The sequence below is a fragment of the Chlorocebus sabaeus genome, chromosome 15, assembly GCF_047675955.1.
Source record: "Chlorocebus sabaeus isolate Y175 chromosome 15, mChlSab1.0.hap1, whole genome shotgun sequence".
Taxonomy (NCBI): Eukaryota; Metazoa; Chordata; class Mammalia; order Primates; family Cercopithecidae; genus Chlorocebus; species Chlorocebus sabaeus.
This window is the reverse complement of record NC_132918.1, coordinates 44,833,732-44,856,122: the sequence shown is the minus strand read 5'-3', so window position 1 is coordinate 44,856,122 and position 22,391 is coordinate 44,833,732. Positions and strand designations below refer to the sequence as shown.

General features: G+C 35.7%; 1 protein-coding gene across 1 annotated transcript in view; it reads right to left on the bottom strand.

Moving 5' to 3' along the window:
* The window catches only part of PLSCR4 (phospholipid scramblase 4), a 60,279-nt gene that overhangs the window by 18,370 nt on the left and 19,518 nt on the right, over positions 1 to 22,391 (bottom strand). Inside the window, exons 2-3 of the mRNA XM_008008812.3 lie at positions 11,793 to 11,820; positions 10,393 to 10,503 (exon numbers count right to left, since the gene is read on the bottom strand). Coding sequence (XP_008007003.1) covers positions 10,393 to 10,503; positions 11,793 to 11,799 — 118 coding nt within the window. The 5' untranslated portion in view covers positions 11,800 to 11,820. The remainder of the gene's footprint in view (positions 1 to 10,392; positions 10,504 to 11,792; positions 11,821 to 22,391) is intronic.

Sequence of the window (22,391 nt, the reverse complement as noted above, 5' to 3'; positions counted from 1 at the left end):
GAAAGAACACCCACACCCTTTTTTTTTTTTTTTTTTTTTTTTTGAGACGGAGTCTGGCTCTGTCGCCCAGGCTGGAGCGCAGTGGCCGGATCTCAGCTCACTGCAAGCTCCGCCTCCCGGGTTCCCGCCATTCTCCTGCCTCAGCCTCCCGAGAAGCCGGGACTACAGGCGCCCGCCATCACGCCCAGCTAGTTTTTTGTATTTTTTAGTAGAGACAGGGTTTCACCGTGTTAGCCAGGATGGTCTTGATCTCCTGACCTCGTGATCCGCCTGTCTCGGCCTCCCAAAGTGCTGGGATTACAGGCTTGAGCCACCGCGCCCGGCCTAGAACACCCATATCCATTAACAGCAATTTCCATTTCCTCTTCCCCACAGTCCCTGAAAACCACTACTACCTCTGTGGATTTGCCTAATCTACACATTTCGTATAAATGAAAACATACAATAGGCCTCTATGTCTTTTTTTTTTACACTCAACATGTTTTCAAGGTTCATCCATGTTATAGCACATATAAGAACTTAATTCCCTTTTATGGCTGAGTAGTATTCTATTGTATGGATACATCACATTTTAGGTATCCTTTAATCAGTCAATGGACATTTAGGTTGTTTTCACTCTGGGCTATAATAAATAACGCTGTGATCCTCCATGTACAAGTTTTAGTGTGGACATATGTTTTCAGTTCTCTAGCTAAGAGTGAAATGAGCTGAAATATTTGGTAACTTCATTATTAACTGCCAAACTGTTTTCCAAAGTGGCTTTACAATTTCACATGTCCACTTGCAAATATGAGAGTTCTACTTTCTCCATATTCTCCACCAATATTTGTTATTGTCTGTTTTTATTTTAGTCATCTTGGTATGAAGTTGTATCTTATTGTGATTTTTATTTGCATTTTTCTGATTACTAATGATGTTCAGCATCTTTTCATGTGCTTAGCGGCCATTTGTATATCTTCTCTGGAGAACTATCTATTCAAATATTTTTGCCTACTTTAAAACTGAATCATGGCCGGGTGCGGTGGCTCAAGCCTGTAATCCCAGCACTTTGGGAGGCCAAGACGGGAGGATCACGAGGTCAGGAGATCGAGACCATCCTGGCTAACCCGGTGAAACCCCGTATCTACTAAAACATACAAAAAACTAGCCGAGCGAGGTGGCGGGCGCCTGTAGTCCCAGCTACTCGGGAGGCTGAGGCAGGAGAATGGCCTAATCTCGGGAGGCGGAGCTTGCAGTGAGCTGAGAACTGGCCACTGCACTCCAGCCTGGGCGACAGAGCGAGACTCCGTCTCAAAAAAACAAACAAACAAACAAACAAACAAAAAAACTGAATCATTTGTCTTTGTATTGTTGCGTTATAAATGTTCTTTATATATTCAAGATAAAAAGTCTTTTGCCAGATAGTTTGCAAGTGTTTTCTCTCATTTTGTAGGTTGTCTTTTCTCTTTTATAGTGTCCTTAGGTATGCAGAACTCTTGAATTGTTATGAAGTCCAATTTATTTTTTGTTGGTTGGTTGTGCTTTAGAGTGTCATATCATATCTAAGAAACTATTGCCTAATCCAAGGACATAAATACTTACATCTATATCTTATAAAAGTTTTATAGTTTTCACTCTTAGACATAGGTCTTTCAAACACATAGATCTTTGATTCATTTAGAGTTTTTGTGTATAGGGCGAGACACAGTTTCAAATCATTTTTTTTGTCTGTTGATGCTCATTTGTCTCAGATCCTTTGCTGAAAAGAGTATTCTTTCCCCATTGAATTATTTTAACATGCTTGTCAAAAATGTTAGCCACAGATGTTTGGGTTTACTTCTTAGACTCTCAATTCTATCTCATTGGTCTATATGTCTATCTTTATGCCAGTACTGTGGTATTGACTTCTGCAGCTTTATAGTAAATTGGAAATTGGGAATTGTGAGTCCTCTCATTCTTTTTTCAAGATTGTTTAGGCTATTCTGAATCCCTTACATTTCCATATTATTTGAAGAATAGCTTGTCAATTTAAAAAATTCCACTGTGATAAGAATTGTGTTTAATCTGTAGATCAATTTAAGGAGCATTTCCATTTAACAATATTTACTTTTTAAATTTGTAAAATGCCTTTCCACTTACGTAGTCTTCGTTAGTTTCTTTCAACAATGTTTTATAGTTTTCAATATGAAAGGTATTTTACTCCTTTCATTAAAGTTATTTCTGGGTATGTTATTTTTAATGTTATTGTATGTGGAATTATAATTTTAATTTTTTACATTGTTCATTGTTAATATATAGAAATACATTTGGATTTTTGTATAATGATCTTATATCCTAACACACTGCTGAGCTTATTTATTGTGTTGTTTGTGTGTATACATGGTTTTTATTTGTTTTGCTTTTTTTTTTTTTTTTTTTGACAGGGTCTCACTCCGTCACCCAGGCTGAAGCCCAGTAGTATGATCATAGCTCACTGCAATGTCAAATCCCTAAATTCAATCAATCGTTCTACCCTAACCTCCAAGTAGCTGGGACTACAGGGGTACAGGAGTGTACCACTGTACCCAACTTAGACTTTTTACATATATAGGGTCATGTCTTCTGCGAATGGAGATAGTTTTGTTTCTTTCTTTTTCTTGCCTAATTGCTCTGGCCAGAACTTCCAGTACAATGCTAAATAGAAGTGGCAAGAAAGATATCCTGTCTCATTCTTGATCTTAGATGAAATGAACGTTTTCAGTCTTTACTCCTAAATATAATGTTTGGTGTGAGTTTTCACAGGTAGTCTTTATCAGATTGAGGGACTTCCTCCTATTTCTAGTTTCTTAAGTGTTTTTATCATGGAGGATGTTGTATTTTGTCAAGTGTGACTTCTGTGCTTACTGATGTGGTCATGTGGTTTTTGTACTATATTCTATTAAAATAGCACATACATTGATGGGTTTTAAAATGATATTTAATATGATAAACCAATCTTACCTTGGGATAAATCCCACTTGATGATGGCATTTAATCCTTTTTTTTGTTCCTAAATTTGGTTTGCTAGTAATCTGTTGCGCAAGTCTGATCCTATATTTATTAGGGATATGATCTTTAGTTTTCTTTTCTTGTGATATCTGTCAGATTTTGCCAATTGGGTAATACTGGCCTCGTAGAATTAGCTAGGAAGAATTCACTATTCTTTCATCTTTATGGAAGACATTGTAAATTACTGGTATTAAAACCTTCATGCAGCATTTAGTAAAATTTCCTTTTTTTTTTTTTTTTTGTGACATAGTCTCACTCTGTCGCCCAGGCTGGAGTACAGTGGCACCATCTTTGCTTACTGCAACTTCTGCATCCCGGGATCAAGCCATTCTCCTGTCTCAGCCACCCAAGTAGCTAGGATTGCAGGTGCGTGCGAGCTAATTTTTGTCTTTTTAGTAGAGATGGGGTTTCGCCATGTTGGTCAGGCTGGTCTCAAACTCCTGACCTCAAGTGATCCACCTGCTTCGGATTCCCAAAGTACTGGGATTACAGGCATGAGCCACCGCGCCCAGCCAAAATTCACTATTGAAGCCATCTAGGCCTTAGCTATATTTTGTGGAAAAGTTTTACATGACAAATTCAATCTCTTTACTTGTTATATAAGTCTGTTAAGGGTTTCTGTTTCTTCTTGAGTCAATTTCAATTGTATCTTTCTAGGAACTTGTCCATTCGTCTAGGTTTCCTAATTTATTGGCATACAGTAAATTGTTCATATTATTCCCTTAAGATACTTTCAATTTCTCTGTGGTAAGAGCCTCACTTTCATTCCTGATTTTAGTAATTTGAGGTGCTTTTTTTCATTTTTATTTTTGGTCAGTTTGACTTAAGGTTCCTTAATTTTGTTGATCCTCTCAAAGAACAATTTTTTGGTTTTGCTGATTTTGTTTATTTTTCTTTTTTCTATTTATTTCTGCTCTAATCTTTATTATTTCCTACTGCTTGGCTTGCTTTTTCTTTAAGGTGGAAAGTTTGATTACTGATTTGATATCTTCCTTTTTTTTTAATGCAGGTGTTTATAGCTATAATTTTTCCTCTAAGCACTTCTTCAGCTATATCTCATATGTTTTGGTATACTGTGTTTTGTCTTCATTCATCTCAAAATATGTTCTAATTTCCCTGTGTGTGATTTTTTTTTTTGCCCCATTGTCATTTAAAAGTATTCTTCTACCACTGTGGTAGAAGAATATGCTCTACAGGATTTTAATTGTTTTAAATTTGTTGAGACTTGTTTCATGACCTAACCACAATACTATAGAATGCCGTATGTTTCAAGAAGAATGTGTATTATGCTGTTGTTCGGCAGAGTGTTCTATTATGCTATTATGTCTAGAATGTCTGTCGTAGACTCTCTGTTATGCCTAGTTTTGTTTATAGTGTTGTTCAGATCTTCTGTTTCCTTTTTGATCTTCTGCTTAGTTGTTCTATCTATTATTGTAAGTGGGGTATTACAGTCTCCAACTATTATTTATTGTATTATCTATTTCACCCTTCAATTCTACCAGTTTTACTTCATATATTTTGGAGCACTGTTTTTATGTGTATATATGTATATACTCATTCTGTCTTCATGATGATTGACATTTTCATTATTATAAAATGAACATCATCTCTAGTAATAATTTTTTTCTCCAAGTATATTTTGTCTGATATTTCACCAATTCTTATCAACTACTAAGTTTGAGAAACACTGTTCTGATACAGCATTTTGCAAACTGAAGAAATATTCATAGATCATTAAAATCAATTTAATAATTCAAATATTAATTTTGAAAATATAGTCAACTAGAGAAGAATAAAATAAAAAATATTAAACTGTATGATTAGTATGCTATATATTCACTTTATATTCAGTATTGTCTGGTAAAACTTGTGTTACTTATATATATAAATATATTGAATATATATATATATGTATTGTTCACTATGTGTTATATTAGATTATCATCAAGAATATTTGAAAGCCAATGATTTAAAGATCCTTTTATTTAACTAATAAAATGAAAGCAAAGATTCTATTTTGAAATGAAAAAGATGGAAACAATGTTGCAACATTGCAATGTATAATCATGTAAGTGCTTGTTCTTACTATAGTTGGAGATTTTTCTCTGTAGATTTCCACCTTGAAGAAAAAAATAAATCTTACCTAAATATAGGTTAAACTGTAGTTTCCTTCTGAAAATTACCGCTTTTCCTTGTAATATGTGTATATGTATGTATGTGTTTTTTTGTGTATCTGCCTAAAAATTATGGGATTTTCAGTCCAGATGACAGCTGAAAGATGTTAGAAGCTGAGATTCACCTCGTGTCCAGATAAGTGTGCAAAAATGAACAAGGCTACAACAGTAGAAGCCCAATTTGGGCTGTATTGTTACAGCTCCACAAATGGTATTACATTTCCCTAAGTAAACTCAGTTTTGGGAACTGTAGGTCTATAGGACTAGCGAATCTTCTGTCTTTTGTAATCAAAGAGCAATGCCACACAGCTCTGTAGGGAAGGGATTGACATCTCCTGAAAAACGCAGACACAGTCCCGGCTGGGCGCCGTGGCTCACACCTGTAATCCCAGCATTTAAGGAGGCCGAGGTGGGTGGATCACCTGAGGTCAGGAGTCTGAGACCAGCCTGGCCAACATGATGAAACCCTGTCTCTACTGAAAACACAAAATTATCCAGGCGTGGTGGTCGGTGCCTGTAATCCCAGCTACTCTGAAGGCTGAGGCAGGAGAATCTTTTAGAATCCGGGAGGCGGAGATTACAGTGAGTCGAGATTGTGTCATTGCACTCCAGCCTGGGCAACAGAGCAACACTCTGTCTCAAAAACAAACAAACAAACAAACAAACAAATGTAGACAGTCCCATAGGCAGCTCGTTTTTGAAAAGGTCATTCTTGCAGAATTAAAAATTCACTTAAATGGGATAAGGTGGAGATTATGGTCTCTCTCAGAGCCCCTAAAGAACTGGGTCCTGGATACCACCCAGATCTGGAAGAAAGTCCTATTAGAGAAAGCTATGTTTATTTAAAAAAGAAAAGAAAAAGAAAGATAATAACTAACACTCATTGAGCTCTCATCATATTCCAGCCCTTATTCTAACAACTTTACAAGTACTAAATCTTGTCATCTTTACATCAACCCTATATAGTAGATACTATTATTATCTTTAATTTATAGAGAAGAAAACTGAAGCATAGGGAGGTTAAATAACTTGGTGAATGTCACTAGCTGATGTATAAGGAACAGAATTAGAATTCCAGCATTCTGACTGCAGAAATGTCCTTAAATACATCATGTTAATACTCCCCCTAGATCAGAGGCAAGGAAGAAGAGCACGCCAGGCGTGATTCTATGGAGGGCTTTGGGCCTATGCACTGGATTGGCATCTCTAGCTAGCAGCTATTTTTAAGTCCTTAAGTTCTACCCTTTCACCTCTATGGGACATCATGGGACTATGCAGTAGTCTGGGGTCAACCAAGACTGTGAAAGCCAGTCGTCTTTGAAGGTGAAGTCTAAGACATTTTGGTTACTCATAAAAATGCCACTCATAATAGTCATGAATCGTGAAATTCTACTAATACTAAAAAACAAGGCCACGAGATAAATCAAAGATTCTTTTATCTATGAAATATTCCTCAAGCCCATTTCAAGGACCAGCTTCTGTGCTTGCTGCTAGAAATATAAGACAGAAAGACATACAAATGCATGCCTATCTCCAAGGGCACCAAGTTCTGTGGAGGCTACAAAGATGTATAAAAAAAGGTGAATGGTCACAAAGCAAGTAATTGGCACAATCATAGGTAGATGCATAGTGTGTTAAGGGATTAGACAGGAGGGGTACCTAACCTATGCAGAGAAGGTATACTATGACATAAGTGCTAACCCACTAGACCTAGCCAGCATCTCCATGATGGGGAAAGGTTTCACAGGCAAACAGACAAGAACAAGCGGGTGCATAGAGGAGGCTCACTATTGCAAGACAAACCGCTGTGTGTGGAGATTTAGTAGACAAGGCTAGAAAGATAGGATGGAGTGAAGATTATGAAAGACTTTGAACTTTATGCCAATCAAATGCAAAGTAAAGTGATTAGTTTTACATTTAGAATTATTTATAAAGGAGGTCAGATCAGGTTGGAAGTACTTGCAAAGGTCTGGTTAGAAGGCAAGGAAGGCTGATTTTGGTGAAAGGAACATAGAGTGGAGAAATGGTAATTGACATTTAAGATACAACATTGACTTTGAAGTGGACTGGATATGAGAAAAGTTTCTCAAGTTTCTGGCTTGGGATCCTACAGGCCTCTAGTGTGTGGGAAGAATGGAGGAAAAAAATAGAGTTTAGAAGCAAGATAACAAAGTTGGGCTGGTTGTCATTGAGTTTGAGATTCAATGGTTTTTCATGAGAAGCAGTCTATAGGTGGTTGGAAGTGCAAGTTTAGAGACTAGCAGACTGACATGATCTGTGGGTATGTAGCTCATAAGTGATGAAGGAAAAGGAAACCTTCAGTATTAACAAGATCACTTAGAAGAGTGTGTAAAAGGAAGGGTGACTGGGAGAGGAGAGAGAAGGAGACAGGGAAGAGCAGGGAAGACCAGGGGAGTAGACTAAATAATTCTGGGAACAACAGCTTTTAAGAGTAGGGACACAGTTTTTGACAGAAACTGAGAGTAAGCAGACTAAAGGAAAAATAATGGTAACAGGAAGCAATGTCAAATTAGAGTTAAGTGAGAAAAAAGTATAATGTATTTGGAAAAAAGTGAAGGAAAGTATGTATTTAAGTTTGTCATGAAGAATATACTTTAATTCCTTTAAGAATTGTATTTATGAGTATCCAAGTTGGACTAGAAATCAGATATCCATACCTTCTTTTTTTAACCATTATTAAAAATAACAATGCAACTAAAAATCATATGAATTATCAGGAATATTAATTATTATATCACTTCAATTAATGATTAATTTACTATGTACTTTTAATATAAAAGCACCTCATGTTATAAAACTTGAAAATCAATAAATCAGAAAAAAATCACTATTTAGATTTTGAGGCTATTCATATGGAGATTATATTTTTTAAAATTAAATTTATATTTATTTTAAAATTAAATACACGTTTATGTAATTGAACGATTTTTGTTATAAGTATGTATTATCCAGAGATAAAAGAAGGAAAAAATATGATAAAGTTATATGTGGGAAATTGGTACATTATACTTTCTTCTAAGCTTTGAAGTTTTCATAAGAGTTCTGATTGCTTCTGCAGGAAAACAAAGAAAAACAAAACAAAACATGTTTAACTTTGTGTAATTATAGCATCTCAGACTTATGTAAATAAAGACCTCTGTTATGGAGTGTTGTCATACGAATACTGGTGTAAGAAACATTGCCTGATAGGATTTGAGTTTTCCTAGTTATTTTGAACATCAGGAAATCATGCCATTTTCTCTTTAATACTAAATATAACAGAGGTTTCTTTAACTATTCTTTTAAACAAGAATGGTGGATAAAATTATTTTTGGTGGGAACACATATCCAACACCATAATGCAAATTGAAATTATGTAAAGAAATTTGGATCAATTCATTAACACTACATAATTCAAGTACAGATTTCAAGATTCTTAATTTGACTCACAGTGACAATTTTTGTCAGTCTTTGTAAGTTTACAGTCTAGCCACTAGGTGGCGATCAGAGAGAAATTTTGCTATATTTTATAACTGAAAATTCACTAGTTGTGTGGTCTGAACTATAATATTTTTACAACTTATCTTGTCATTTAATTTGAAGGATGTAGCCTACTCTCTTGTTGAATTATTGATATAGAGAAGAATAGACATATACTTTATCAGATGAGAACATGATGTATAACCAAGGTTTTTCTCAGAAATGGTGAAGTTTCTGTTCTAGTAGAGTCCAGGTTTTTGGATATAGAGTAATTGGTAAATACAAGATAGATCTTGTATATCATGTTGGAAGTCACTGAAGTGATATATAGAGAAACGATCAGATAAAGCATGATTATAATTTAATAATTTAATTGTTAATACCTTGGATTTAGGAGAGGTTGAGCTATTAATGCAGAATGTTATAATGCATTTTATCCTCATAACACACATACACATTAGGAAAAGAGAAAAAAGGAAATCCTGATGCTTTCAGAAAACACTGTAGGTGCAGAAGCCACCTAAGCTGCATGAATCATATGCCTAGAGCCAAAAAAAAACCAAAAAACCTTTGGCCGGGCGCGGTGGCTCACACCTGTAATCCCAGCACTTTGGGAGGCCAAGGTGGGAGCATCACTTGAGGTCAGGAGTTCGAGACCAGCCTGACCAACATGGAGAAACCTTGTCTCTACTGAAAAAAATAATTAGCTGGGTGTGGTGGCGCATGCCTATAATCCCAGCTACTCCGAAGGCTGATGCAGGAGAATCGCTTGAACCTGGAAGGCGGAGGTTGTGGTGAGCCAAGATCGCATCATCGCACTCCAGCCTGGGCAACAAGAGCAAAACTCTGTCTCAAAAACAAAACAAAAAAAAAAACCTTTTGCCATTATATTGTACATATCAGGATTTCCTCTCCCCCTTCAGGGCATAACGCAATGGTTTCTACTTCTAAATATACACTTAAATATACACTTTAAAAAGATATTACTGCAGTATCAACATCATTATGTAAGTCATTAAAATGTATTTAAAGACAATACTAACTGAAACTATTTCCTTGGCCAAAAGTAAGGGCATTTTTAATTTTTAGAATTTTAAACTTGGCCAAATTGTTTTCTAACGATTGAAATATCTCACATTTACACTAGCACTATATAAGTATTCATGCTCCCAAGACATCACCAGTAGTGCATGCAGACTTATAAAAATATTTGCCAGAAAGATAAGCTCCTTAATCAGCACCGATGGCCATTCACTTCCATTTCTCTGCACATCTGCCATGTGTGTCATGCATGCCTCATACCAGACTTTCATGACCCTGTACTTTTGGACATATGATTCTTTCTGCTAAGGATAGTCCTTTCCCCCTTTTCTTTGCTTGTGAAATTTTTATCATGACAGCAAAACTTGACCTCCTTAGTCAGGGCTTTCCTCAAATCCCTGGCAATGTCAGATACTGTCTTCTGTGTCCTTACAACATTCTCTTCATATCTCCATATAGAATGGAGAGAATGTCATCAATATTTGCACAACTTCCTTCTAAAAGTCTGTAAATCCTATGGCTATAAAAATATATTCTAACTGACAGATAGTAAACTATGTGGCACCCTATCGGCATCCGATATTTATTTACTTATTAAATCAGTCAATTAATTTGTTAACTTAAAAAGCAATTTTAATCATTAGCATGGTTTTTAGGAAAGGAGAATATTCTTTATGAATATTGAACCCACCTGGTACAAAATGAGAATTGTATTCAGGAGGAGCATCAGGCCTTGGATCTGGTGGTTTTGTTTGATTTTCCATTTCACCTGCAGGCTGTTCAGGGGCTGTGGGCACTACACCTTCAGGAGAAGAGAGGGAACATGACTTACAAAGGAAACAATAATATGATGACAAAATGTATTCTTTTTTTTTTTCTTATTGGTATGCATCAAAAAATATAATCAACTAGAAATACACTCCTATATTTCCTATAAAATGAATTCATCATATATGAGACACTACCTATTAATAAATTTCATGAATTTTCAAACTGAACACATATTTAAAAATAGAACTAAACAATTATATTGTGCTTGTGATCAAAGCAATGAGCTTTTATACCAGTTGTTCAAATGCCCTGATGCTAACTCTTACCTACAAAGTAAATTCCTGGCATAAGAGCAAAAATTATTTTTCCCATTACATAATATGGAGAACACAGGCATTTAGAGAGTGAAGCTGATTTTTTTCCTAATTCTTTTTGGAGAGTGCTGTCTAAACAGATTCACAACGTAACACCATAAACACATAATGGTTTAATAAACAGTGGTGTCACACATAACTGAATTAGCAATAGTTTAGTCTAGATCTCCAGTGACTCACATTTTCACTGTATTCTTTCTAAAAGCAATCTAGGTCACAGTAATTGCTGCAAGGGAGGTACTGAAGTCAGTTTCATGATGTTCCACCTTGTCTTCTTATTGAGATTAGAGACTAATTTCTCTCTGAGCTTACTACAAAAAAAAGCTGAGTTTCCTAAACAACCAGTTGACTTTTATCTCCTAGCAAACAAAAATCCATAAATGTGATTTTTCTCTCATTATGTAAGCTACTAGAAAATACAAGGCCTACTTTCACCCTCCTCTACCAAGGCAGGGCCTTGCCACAGGCTCGTTATTACTACAACCTCTCTTTGCAGAACTGCTTTCATAATCTTGCTTTTTTTTATTACCTAATTTTCCCCACAAACTTCAAAGATTATTCAGTAGATACGTACCCCACTGTAAGTCTCTTTTTCATCTTTTTCTGACAATGATAAGAACGTCTATATACATAAATAATATATACAGACATATATACACACATATATACACAACACACACACACATGTATTTATATTTGCCAAATGTTAAACTCGGGAGGCTGAGGCAGGAGAATAGCGTAAACCTGGGAGGCAGAGCTTGCAGTGAGCTGAGATCCGGCCACTGCACTCCAGCCTGGGTGACAGAGCGAGACTCCATCTCAAAAAAAAAAATAATAAAATAAAATAAAATAAATCAAAATGAAATAAAGTCCCCCTTTAGGGAAAATAATCACAAAATTCACATTTGAAAATAAAGCATATTCAAATTTATTCACAAAAACTTACCTGACATTTTGAAGAATTCCAATTAATCCTGAAAAATAAAAAAATGTTAATGCCTTTAAAATATATACATAATAAATAGTATTACTACTCAGTGACACAGGTAAGGACTTCTGTAATTTTTTTAACCTCCAGTTACTTTACATTTGTCCCGTCATTAATTCAACAAATATTTATTGAGCACCTATCATGTACGAGGCACTAAACAGATGTTGAGAGTACAGCAGTGAAGCAGACACTCTGCCGCCTACTGTGCTGCAGTTTATATTGTAGTAGGATGAGATTTTAAAAAACATGTCAAGAAATGTTGGAGTTTAACTTTATAATTAGTACAGTTATGAGGAAAACAATGTAACAGGCTTAAGAGAAACATGGATGGTTAGTTCTAGGAGAGTCAGGGAAAGCCTGCCTCAGGAAGTGACCTTTGAGCTGTTTGAACTATGAAAAATAAACATGACACTACATTTGTGGGAAGAGAGTTCTAGGAAGATAGGAAATTAGTGCAAAGGGTCAGAGATGGCAGTGAGCTTGAGATATTGATGGGAGGAAAAAAGAAAGCGGTTAGGAGTGACTGGGCCACAGTGAGTGAAGGGAACTGAGGCAAGACATGGAGACAGAGAGGGCTGATCTCATCTGAAGGCCATGACAGGGTGGTTGGCATTTTCGGTATTTGGTACTGGGAAGTCTGGAGGATTCAGTCAGTGGAGTGATCAGATCTGATCGACACCATACACCAAGAGAAAGAGTAGAAGCAAGGAGCAGTGAGGGATGGCAGCAGCAATCCAGGTGAGAGCTGACGCTGGCTTAGACAGGGGAGGTGACACTGCAGTGGATTAGGAGTGGTCAGGGGCATGACACTGTTTGGAAGCAGGGCCTCCAGGAGTTGCTGACGGACTAAGGTAAAGAGAGGAGGGGAAGAGGATTCTGAGTTTTAGCCCAAGGTAACTGAGTTGATGGTGATGCTATTAACAAAACTAGAGAGGAGGATAGTGGGCATGAAGGAGGGTAAAAATTGAAAGTTTAGACTAGGACATGTTATGTTTAGGAAGAGACCAAAAGAAGTTAAACATTTAAATTAAAAACATGTATAGGAACATTATGAGAATAACTCAGAGAAGGAGGCTAGAAGTTGAGATGAGATTTGAAACAAGGAATGAGGGTGAAGGTAAAATTTTCTGAATTCAATCAGCCAAAAAAAAGTGGCTATTATTAGAGAAGGGAATTTCAGTATATCTGAATTTCTGAGTTCTGAGTAATGACAAATAACAAAAAGAATATCAACAAAGACTATAATTGACTGAATGCTTATCAAATGTTAGGCAAAGGGCCCAATGCTTTTCCTATATCTCTGATTATAACAACTCTCTAATGTGTAAATGGCCACATCTGCTAAAGGCAAGTGCTTCTAAATCCTAAGCCTATGTACTTTTCAATATGTGATCATGTTTATAAGAATGCAGAGTCATTTGTGTCGGGTCCAAGTGCAGTAAAAAAGTATCAAGTTAGAGTTGGTCAAAGAGGCATTCAAACACCGTATGAGGGAGTCATCAATATGGACACTGAGCTGACTCAATGAAAATTGCCATAGTATGAGCCAGTATGCAGATTCCCAGCTGAAATGATTGTCTTGCCAAGATGGGTGAAAGTTTAACCAGTCTTGGACCATCTCCACTCACCTCTGGAGCTGGAGTTTGTTGTATGGTGCCCTATGTGTCTCGAAGCTTAAAAAATATATTTTTTAAAGATATGTATTTATTTTTATATAATATATATTATGTAAAAAGTTTTAAATATATACTTAATATATATTATATACATTTTTACATTTATATTTTAAATATATTAAACAATATTTAAATATAAAATTATACACATAATATATAATTATAAATAATATAAATGCATGTGGGTGTGTATGTGTGTGTATATATATTTATTTATTTATTTATTCTGGGACATACCAAAAAGTCAGACCCAATTCTGGGCCAGCCAAGGGAGTTCAAGGAGTTAGTTATATTCCTTAATGATGGCAATCCCTGTTGTTGAGGAAAATGACTACAGCTTTCCATAACTTTAGATACTCCTAGGTATGTACCTGCAAGTGACACTTGCACATGTACACAGGATAGAGACAAGAATGTTCTTGATAACACTATTCATATTAAAAGGAACGAAAACTTGCCTAATGTCCATCAACAGTAGACTGAATAAATAAATTCTGGTACATTCACATGATATAATAGTATACTGTAGTGAAAACAAATTACAATTGTGCAGGTGGACAGAGACGAATCTCAAAATTACAACACAACAGAAAAAGCAAATCACTGGAGAATACATGTAGTATGATTCCACGGAAGAATGTTCAGTAGCAGGAATTCTAAACAAAGCACTTTATCTGATAAATATATAGAGGAAAACTTTATAACGAAATGCTAGGGAATTAAAAACATAAAATTTCAGAAAAGGGTTATGTGTAAAGAAGTGATGAGGGGTAGCTGTTTAGTTGTGGCCCACAAGGAACCCTAAGTTCCTGCCAATATTAAAGTTCTATTAGGGTGATAAGAACAAGGCTAATGTCTTGTCATTAGTTTTTAAAGGGTATGTACATGTTTAAATATGCATATTTATATGTATGGCATTATTTCACAATAAACAAGAACCATTTGACAGTTATATGTTGAGTGTCAGCTTCTTCCAAGTAATGGTCTGTTGTTACAGTATAGGTTACAAGCTATCAAGGAGCCATAGTGGAAACTAATTACAAAAGATAATTAAATGTCTTAGTGAAAAGAGGCCAAATTATTATATCTATCTATCTGTCCACCTATCACCTATCTAGCTATCTATAGTGGCAAACTTTTAACAATTGCTGAATCTCAATGAAGAAATGAATTTGAATATTAATTTTTAAATATTTAATTTCAAAATAAAACTTGGAAAAAATATAGAATTCTGGACTCCAAACCTGAAGTAGCACCTCTGGGGTCCAGGCCTGGAAATCTTTACCTTTAACACAATTCCAGGTGATCCTTATGATCAGGCATGTCTGAGACTAACTCAATGTCAACAAAAATAACAGTTCTCAACAATGCCAGGCATTATTAAGTGTTCAAATCTAATTCAAGTAATTGAATGATTACTTGAAAAAATTAGTAAAATTTTAGAAATATTTAAAGTATTACAAAGCAACTAATCTCAATGAGTTTAAATAAAAGAAAAATACCTACATATTTCCTCACAAGCTTCAGATACTCGAAGTCTGCTTACCTTCCATCTTGTCTGAGCTGCTAGCATTTTTTTCTCACCACCCTATATTCTATTCCCTTTCTTATAAAATTTTACAACATAGTTTTAGCCAAAATACTGTGCAAGACAGGATAATTTCCAGTTGGTAGAAGCATGAATGCTAACTTAATCCTCCTTTAATATTCAGTGAATCGCTTCAGATTTCCCCATCACTTAGCAACAACAAAAAGTGCCTTACCTTGAAAAAACTGATTTTTGGCTTTATATCTGTCAGAAACCAGATTGGAAAACTGAGCTGTATCTCCATAACAGTTTAGTATTACAAAGTCTGGAGAGCTGTTAATTGCAGAGCCTTGGTATTTTAGGGGCATGATATGCATACAGGGGAATCTGAGCTGCCTGGAATGTAATTAAGAGAGAAAGAAGACATGGGCTAGACAGGACAAAGTTGGTGAGATTGAGGTTTGCTGCCTTGCAAGGCAGCCCTGATATCTTAAATTGCATCCTACAGCAAGAGTGCTGTATCTTACTATATGCTATTAAATGGATATCACTTGCAGCACCCAACAAGCGCAGCTGTGTTATATGCTTGCTTGTCAATTTCACCATTGTAAACAGTGACACACTCTCAGAACTCAATAAAACCACAAGTTCTAGAACTCACACCAGGGGTATTTGAAAATTCAATCACAAAACTCAAAAGGAAGATTAGATCTTTACAGTAGAGTATTTACTGGAAGCTGTCCTGGCCTCTCCACAAGGGAGGCTCTGGGCAGTGAGAATCTCTAGGCACAAGGCTTGGAAATGGCATATGCATTCTAAAACTCTGGGTCGTGTCTGTCTCCAGTGCCTTTAACCCTGCAAGGAGAAAAGAAAGCAGATCAATGAACAATTCCTTCTGCTTCTTAGCAGGGACAAGAAAAATATCTCACTCCTGCAAAGTCCTATACCAGCTACCATGATATCTCTTTTGTGTTTATTATGTAACTGATAGGAGATTATATTCTTTGTCCATCTTAATCTTCCCTTAAGAATACCTGGAGAAAAGCAGAAGATTGTGTGACTACAAATAGTGTATTCTAGCACACTTCAGACAGTATGGACCGTGGTCCAGAGTGTGGGTTCAAATCTCAGGTTTCTCTGATCGTTGTGTAATCTTGAGTGACTGATCTGTTCTTAGGTTATCCTGTTAATCACGGGGATGACGATGGACGATGGCTGGATCAACCTCACAGAAATATTGTGAAGACTAAAACAATTACATCTGTATAGCACTTAAAACAGTGCCTACCGTATAAAAACAATCCTCAATAAACTTGCATTATTACTACTATTTCACTAGTAAGACATACTAACTGATGAAGAGACCAAGAATAAATGTGTGTTTAATAGTGGTATTGGAAAAAAAAAAAAAAAAAGCTGTCTGCCAGTCAGCAACTCGGCACGTATTACTGAGCATCCATATGTAAGATTCTACTCTGGGTTCTGAGCTGACACCACTAATTCCCATCTTCTATATCCAGTAATTTTCTAGCAAATGGGATTTCATGAGCACTGTTTGTAATGAATTTCAAAGTCAAAGGAGTGGAGAGAGAAAAAAAATGGAGACATTGCCAAAGGGCTTTTCCTATTTGCAGCTAAATGAAAGACCAATGAGTTAGGGTACACCTTAAGTGGCTACAAAATTTGCTTTCAGTTCAGGATAGTGACATTACTTATATTATGCAGACGATGGATGTATCCTTTAGTAAACTTTAAAAAGATCAGAAAATTAAGATTATGTTAATGGCATATTCCAAAAATTAAAATAATATAGTGTTCATTATATCAACATATAAATATTAAGATTTTTAAAAATAATTTTCTACTGTGAAAATTGAATATTTGTTTGTACAGTACTTCATGGTATAAGATGCAACTGAGCTAATATATGTGTAAGTAATTAGAAGTAATAAAACATTTTATTTATAAGAAAGTCTTTAGGAAACTAAATAAAAATATAAATATTCTTTAAATGTTTAAATTTTATAAACCCTCTAATATATCACAAGTATCTAGGCTGGGTGAATATAAGTGCTAATAGGTCTAAGAAAATGTATACACCTTGCTTTAAAAAGAAGTATCTACTAGACGTTGCTAAATGTCTGATGTATTGATTATTTTCTTCTGTCTCTATAGAAAGTGATAGCTAATCAATTTTAGTTGTTACATGTAACATAATATTGCATAAAAGAGAATTATTCTGGTCTTTGCCCTGGGTTCTGGGAAAGCAACTTCTAAACTCTTAGAATTTGCAAGTTAATAGCAGTGTTTCTGTTTTTCTTGGTGGGTCCTTGGACCATACCTGAGATTTTGCTAAGGTGACAACATAATAGGGAGGCCGATCATGCCAGAAAGAATCATGATGTGATTAGAGAACTGGAGCTTTGAGTAATGTCATATTTGCCTGACCTCCAGGGAGGTGGGGGCCTTGAGACTGCGTTCAGTCCATGAAGCCAATAATTCAAGTAATCATGCCAGTGTAATGAAATCCCAATAAAAAACCTGACTCTGGTTAGCTTCCTGGTTGGTAAACACATCAAGGTACTGGGAGTGTGATGAATCCTAACCCCACAGAGAGAAGGCATGAAAGCTTTGTGTTCATGACCCTCGTAGGCCTCACCCCATGGATCTCCTCAACTGACTGGTCCTGATTTTTATCGTTTATAATAAAACTTTAATCGTAAGTAGAGCACTTGCTTGAGTTCTGTGAGTCATTCTAGGAAATGATCAAACCTGAGGGGTTGATGGGAACACCTGAATTTGTAGCTAGTTGGTCAGAAGTGTGGGTGGCCCAGAGATCCTCAAACTTGTCTTAAGTGAAGGCAGTCTTGTTAGGAAGGAGGCCCCTAAGCCTGTGGAGTTGCAAACTCTGGGTGTTTAGAGTCAGAATCAATTGCAATAGTGTACTTAGATTGCTAAAAATAGTAATAATAATAATAATAGTAGTAATTGTGTAATGGTTACAATGGTACACACACATACATACATATTTCTGATTACAAAAGTAGTATGTTTTCATTTTTAGAAAATCAAGAAATAAAAGTATAAAAATGTGACTATACCCTTAATTCAACTTTCCCAAAATAATTATTCTTAAAATGTTGGTGGATTTCCTGTGTGCATGTGTGCATGTGCGCAGGTTTATGTTTCTATGTGTATGCATGCAGGGATAATAAAAAAAATTCTTAAAAATATATTGTGAACTGATCACATTCCTCCCTGGAAAGTGGCCCAAGGGGAGATCATATTTAGAAAGGGAGTGCTGGGGTCTTTGCCATCCTACTATGGCTCAACAAAGTCACTGGACCAAAAAGGAAATGCTATTGTCTTTTTGTTGCTTGGAGGTGTTACTGTGTAACAGAGAGAGTGAGGAGGAGCAGAAGAGGTGGGACAGTGGAGAGGGAGCCTCCTAGTAAGGACACTGAGAGAGGGAAAGAAGGAGAGGGACAGGAGGAAGAAAATTCACAGTAGTAAAAGAGTAAACAGTTTTAAAGAGGTAAGAACTTTAAAGAGAATTAAATTGGATTGACGCTTCAGCTAGAAGATAAGCTCTATAAGGGAAGAAATTTAAAACATGTTTTAATGGTGTAGTCTTTTGTTATTATTTTTCCTTTTTTAACTTTTATTTTAGGTTCAGGGTGAATGAGTGCAGGTTTGTTACATGGCTAAATTATGTGTCAATGGGATTTGGTGTACAAATGACTTCATCACCCACGTAATGAGCACAGTAACTGACAGGTAGTTTTTCAACCCTTACCTCCTCCCACCCTCTGCCCTCAAGAAGGCATTGGTGTCAATTGTCCTCCTCATTGTATCCATGTGTACTCAATGTTTAGCTCCTACTATAAGTGAGAAGATACAGTATTTGCTTTTCTGTTCTTGTGTTAATTCCCTTAGGATGATGGCCTCCAGCTGCATCCATGTTGCTACACAGGACATGATTCCCTTCTTTTTTAAGGCTGCACAGTATTCCATGGAGTATATGTACCATATATTATTTATCCAGTACATCACTGACGGGCAACTAAGTTGATTTCATGTTGTTGCCATTGTGCTGCAGTGAATATAGAAGTGTATGTATCTTTTTGGTAGAACAATTTATATTCCTTTTGGTATGTACCCAGTAATGGAACTGCAGGGTCAAGTGCTAGTTCTGTTTTCAGTTCTATTATAATCTCCAAACTGCTCTCCATAGTGGATGAACTAATTGACATTCCCACCAGCAGTGCATAAGCATTCCTTTTTCTCTGTAACTTCACCAACATCTATTATTTTCTGACATTTTAATAATAGCCATTCTGACTGGTATGAGATAGTATATCATTGTGGTTTTGATTTGCATTTCCCTGATGATTACTGATGTTGACCCTGTTTTCTTATGCTTGTTGACCACGTTTATGTCTTCTTTTTAAAAATGTCTATTCATGACCTTTGCCGATTTTTTAATGGGGTTTTTATTTGTTGATTTGTTTAAATTTGCTTATAGATTCTGAATATCTGACCTTTGTCAGATGCTTAGTATGTGAATATTTTCTCCTATTCTGTAGGTTGTCTATTTACTCTGTTGATAGGAAATACTATTCTTTTACTCTGCAAAAGCTATTTGGTTTAATTAGGTCCCACTTGTCTATTTTTGTTTTAGTTGCAATTGCTTTTGGAGACTTCATCACAACATATTTGCCAAGGCCTATATCCAGAATGGTATATCCTAGGTTTTCTTCTAGGGCTTTTATAGTTTTAGGTCTTACATTTAAGTCTAATCCATCTTGAGTTGATTTTTGTATATAATGAAAGGAAGGTGTCCAGTTACAATCTTCTGCATATGGCTAGCCAGTTATCCCTGCACCTTTTATTGAACAGGAAGTCTTTCCCCATTGCTTGGTATTGTTGACTTTGTTAAAAATCAGATGGTTGTAAGTGTATAGCTTTATTTCTGTTCTATTGTTCTATATGTCTGTTTTTTGTACTAGTACCATGTTGTTTTGGTTTCTGTGGCTTTATAATATAGTTTGAAGTCAGATAGTGTGACGCCTCTGGCTTTCTTCTTTTTGTTTAGGATCGCTTTGACTATTTGGGCTCCTTTTGTTCCATATGAATTTCAGAATCATTTCTTTCTAATTCTGTGAAAAATGACATTGGTAGTTTGATAGGAATACCATTCAATCTGTACATTGCTTTGGGCAGTAGAGCCATTTTAATGGTATTGATTCTTCGTATCCATGGGCATGGAATGTTTCTCCATGTTTTTATGTTATCTCTGATTTCTTTCAGCAGTGTTTTGTAATTCTCATTGTAGAAATCTTTCACCTCCCTGGTAAGCTGTATTCCTAGATATTTTGTTCTTTTTGTAGCTATTGTGTATGGTATTGCATTCTTGATTTGATTCCTGGTTTGGCCACTACTGTTGTATAGAAATGATACTGATTGTTGTACACTGATTTTGTACATTGAAACTTTACCGAAGTTGTTTGTCAGTTCTAGGAGCCTTTGGGCAGAGACTATGGAAGTTTCTAGGTACAGAATCATATCATCTGTGAAGATGATTTGACTTCTTCTCTTCCAATTTGGAGTACATAGAGTCATGTCTGCATATGGTAGGTACCCAATAAATAATGCCTAATGAGGTTTTTTTACTGTGTACAAACTTATGCTACATCCTTTAAGAAAATCTACATTAGAAGCTTGAATTATGCTTCCACATTTCTGGACACGCTTTCATTTCCCCGTATTTGACTGCCTATAAATTCTGGATGATGACGTACCACAAGATTGATGAAGTTTACATACATCAATTTCTTTGACAAAAACAAGGCTTTATATTTTTAAGTTTCATGTATTTAAAAGCTTTTTTATCATTAGTTAATTTACATGGGAGACAGTTCCTTTGAATTTACAAATTGTGTCACTTTTGCATTTATCTATATTATTTCATTGTGCTGCTGCTCATAATATAGATTACAAAATATAATTCTCTTGGCCACATACTATCTTGGGAACCCTGCTATGTAGAAGTAACTGAATACATTAAATTATTTATAACAGTAAATCACAGTACTAGAAAAGGTAGGTAAAACAGTCATATTTCAAAATTTTTGAACAGATAAAATTTTGAACTGTTGTTACATTTCAGTTTAAAGCTAACTTGAATGGGGCCCAACAGAAAATGGAGATTTTTAAAAACAAAAATTTCTAGTATTTTTAGTGAAGTTTTAAGGCATTTTTTAAAGGAGCAGCAGGCTATAAAGATGTTAAGGATTACCTACTGATTGTGACTCCAAATGACCTGCTATATTTTAAACTCTCAGTTTCTTTAAGTTTTAGATATGAATTACTAAACATCTATGATGTGCCAGGAACTTCATATATGTTGACAGAGGTGAATTATTATGGTTTCATTATACAGGCCAGGAAACAGAAGTCCACAGAGTTTAAGCAACCCATTCAAGGTTATAACTCTATAACCTGGAAACTATGGGTCAAAAAACCAGCATCAGAGGCCAACTTAGTATTCTACAAAACAAACCCTACTGAAAGTTACCTTCTATATACTTGCTGCCTTCTCCTTCATACCCCCTCACCCTCGTGGTGCTTTCAAACTATCAAGCACGTCTCACTACTATACCCTATAATAGGAAAGTAGGCTGTTCTGCTGTGTTCTTTTTCAAATTCTACTTGGTAAAGGTTTTGAAATATATTTATAGTCTGAAGAGAAATTACCCATGAACTAAAAAACCCAAAAAACATAATAGGTCATATGTTCCAGTTATGGATAAGATGCAGTAAACAGATACCAACCTGTCTCTCCCACTAAATACAATTAATTAACCTAAACAGAACGAATGAACAGCTATTTGAAGACCCTGAAAATTAAAAAGTAGCAAGAACATGGGACAGAAGACCCCGAAAAAGTACAATCAAACCAGAGTAAGCTTCATATTTTTCTCTGGTATCCCCGGCCCAATAGTGGTTCAAGGCATCCTGAAACATAGTAGTAGACACCAGATGCAGAGACAGCTCCAGGAGAAGTCCTCTACTTCTGGCTCGAGCAGGGCAATGAGCATACCTAAAGTTCAAAAAGTGTTGGAAAATTCACGGTTGTTTTTTTTTGTTTGTTTTTGTTTTTTAATTTTTTACTTTCTCCATTCTGTCATGTCTCAGATCCTGGAAGTCTCACTGTGGAGAAAGCAGTAATTTTATCAGAGAAGGCCTGCAGGTGTGGAAAACACTAAAGGAGAGAAATCTTCCTCTTAACATAAGGAGCTGTGGCTCCAAAAGAATGGGGTGCACCTTGTCACATGTTTACTCTCTGCC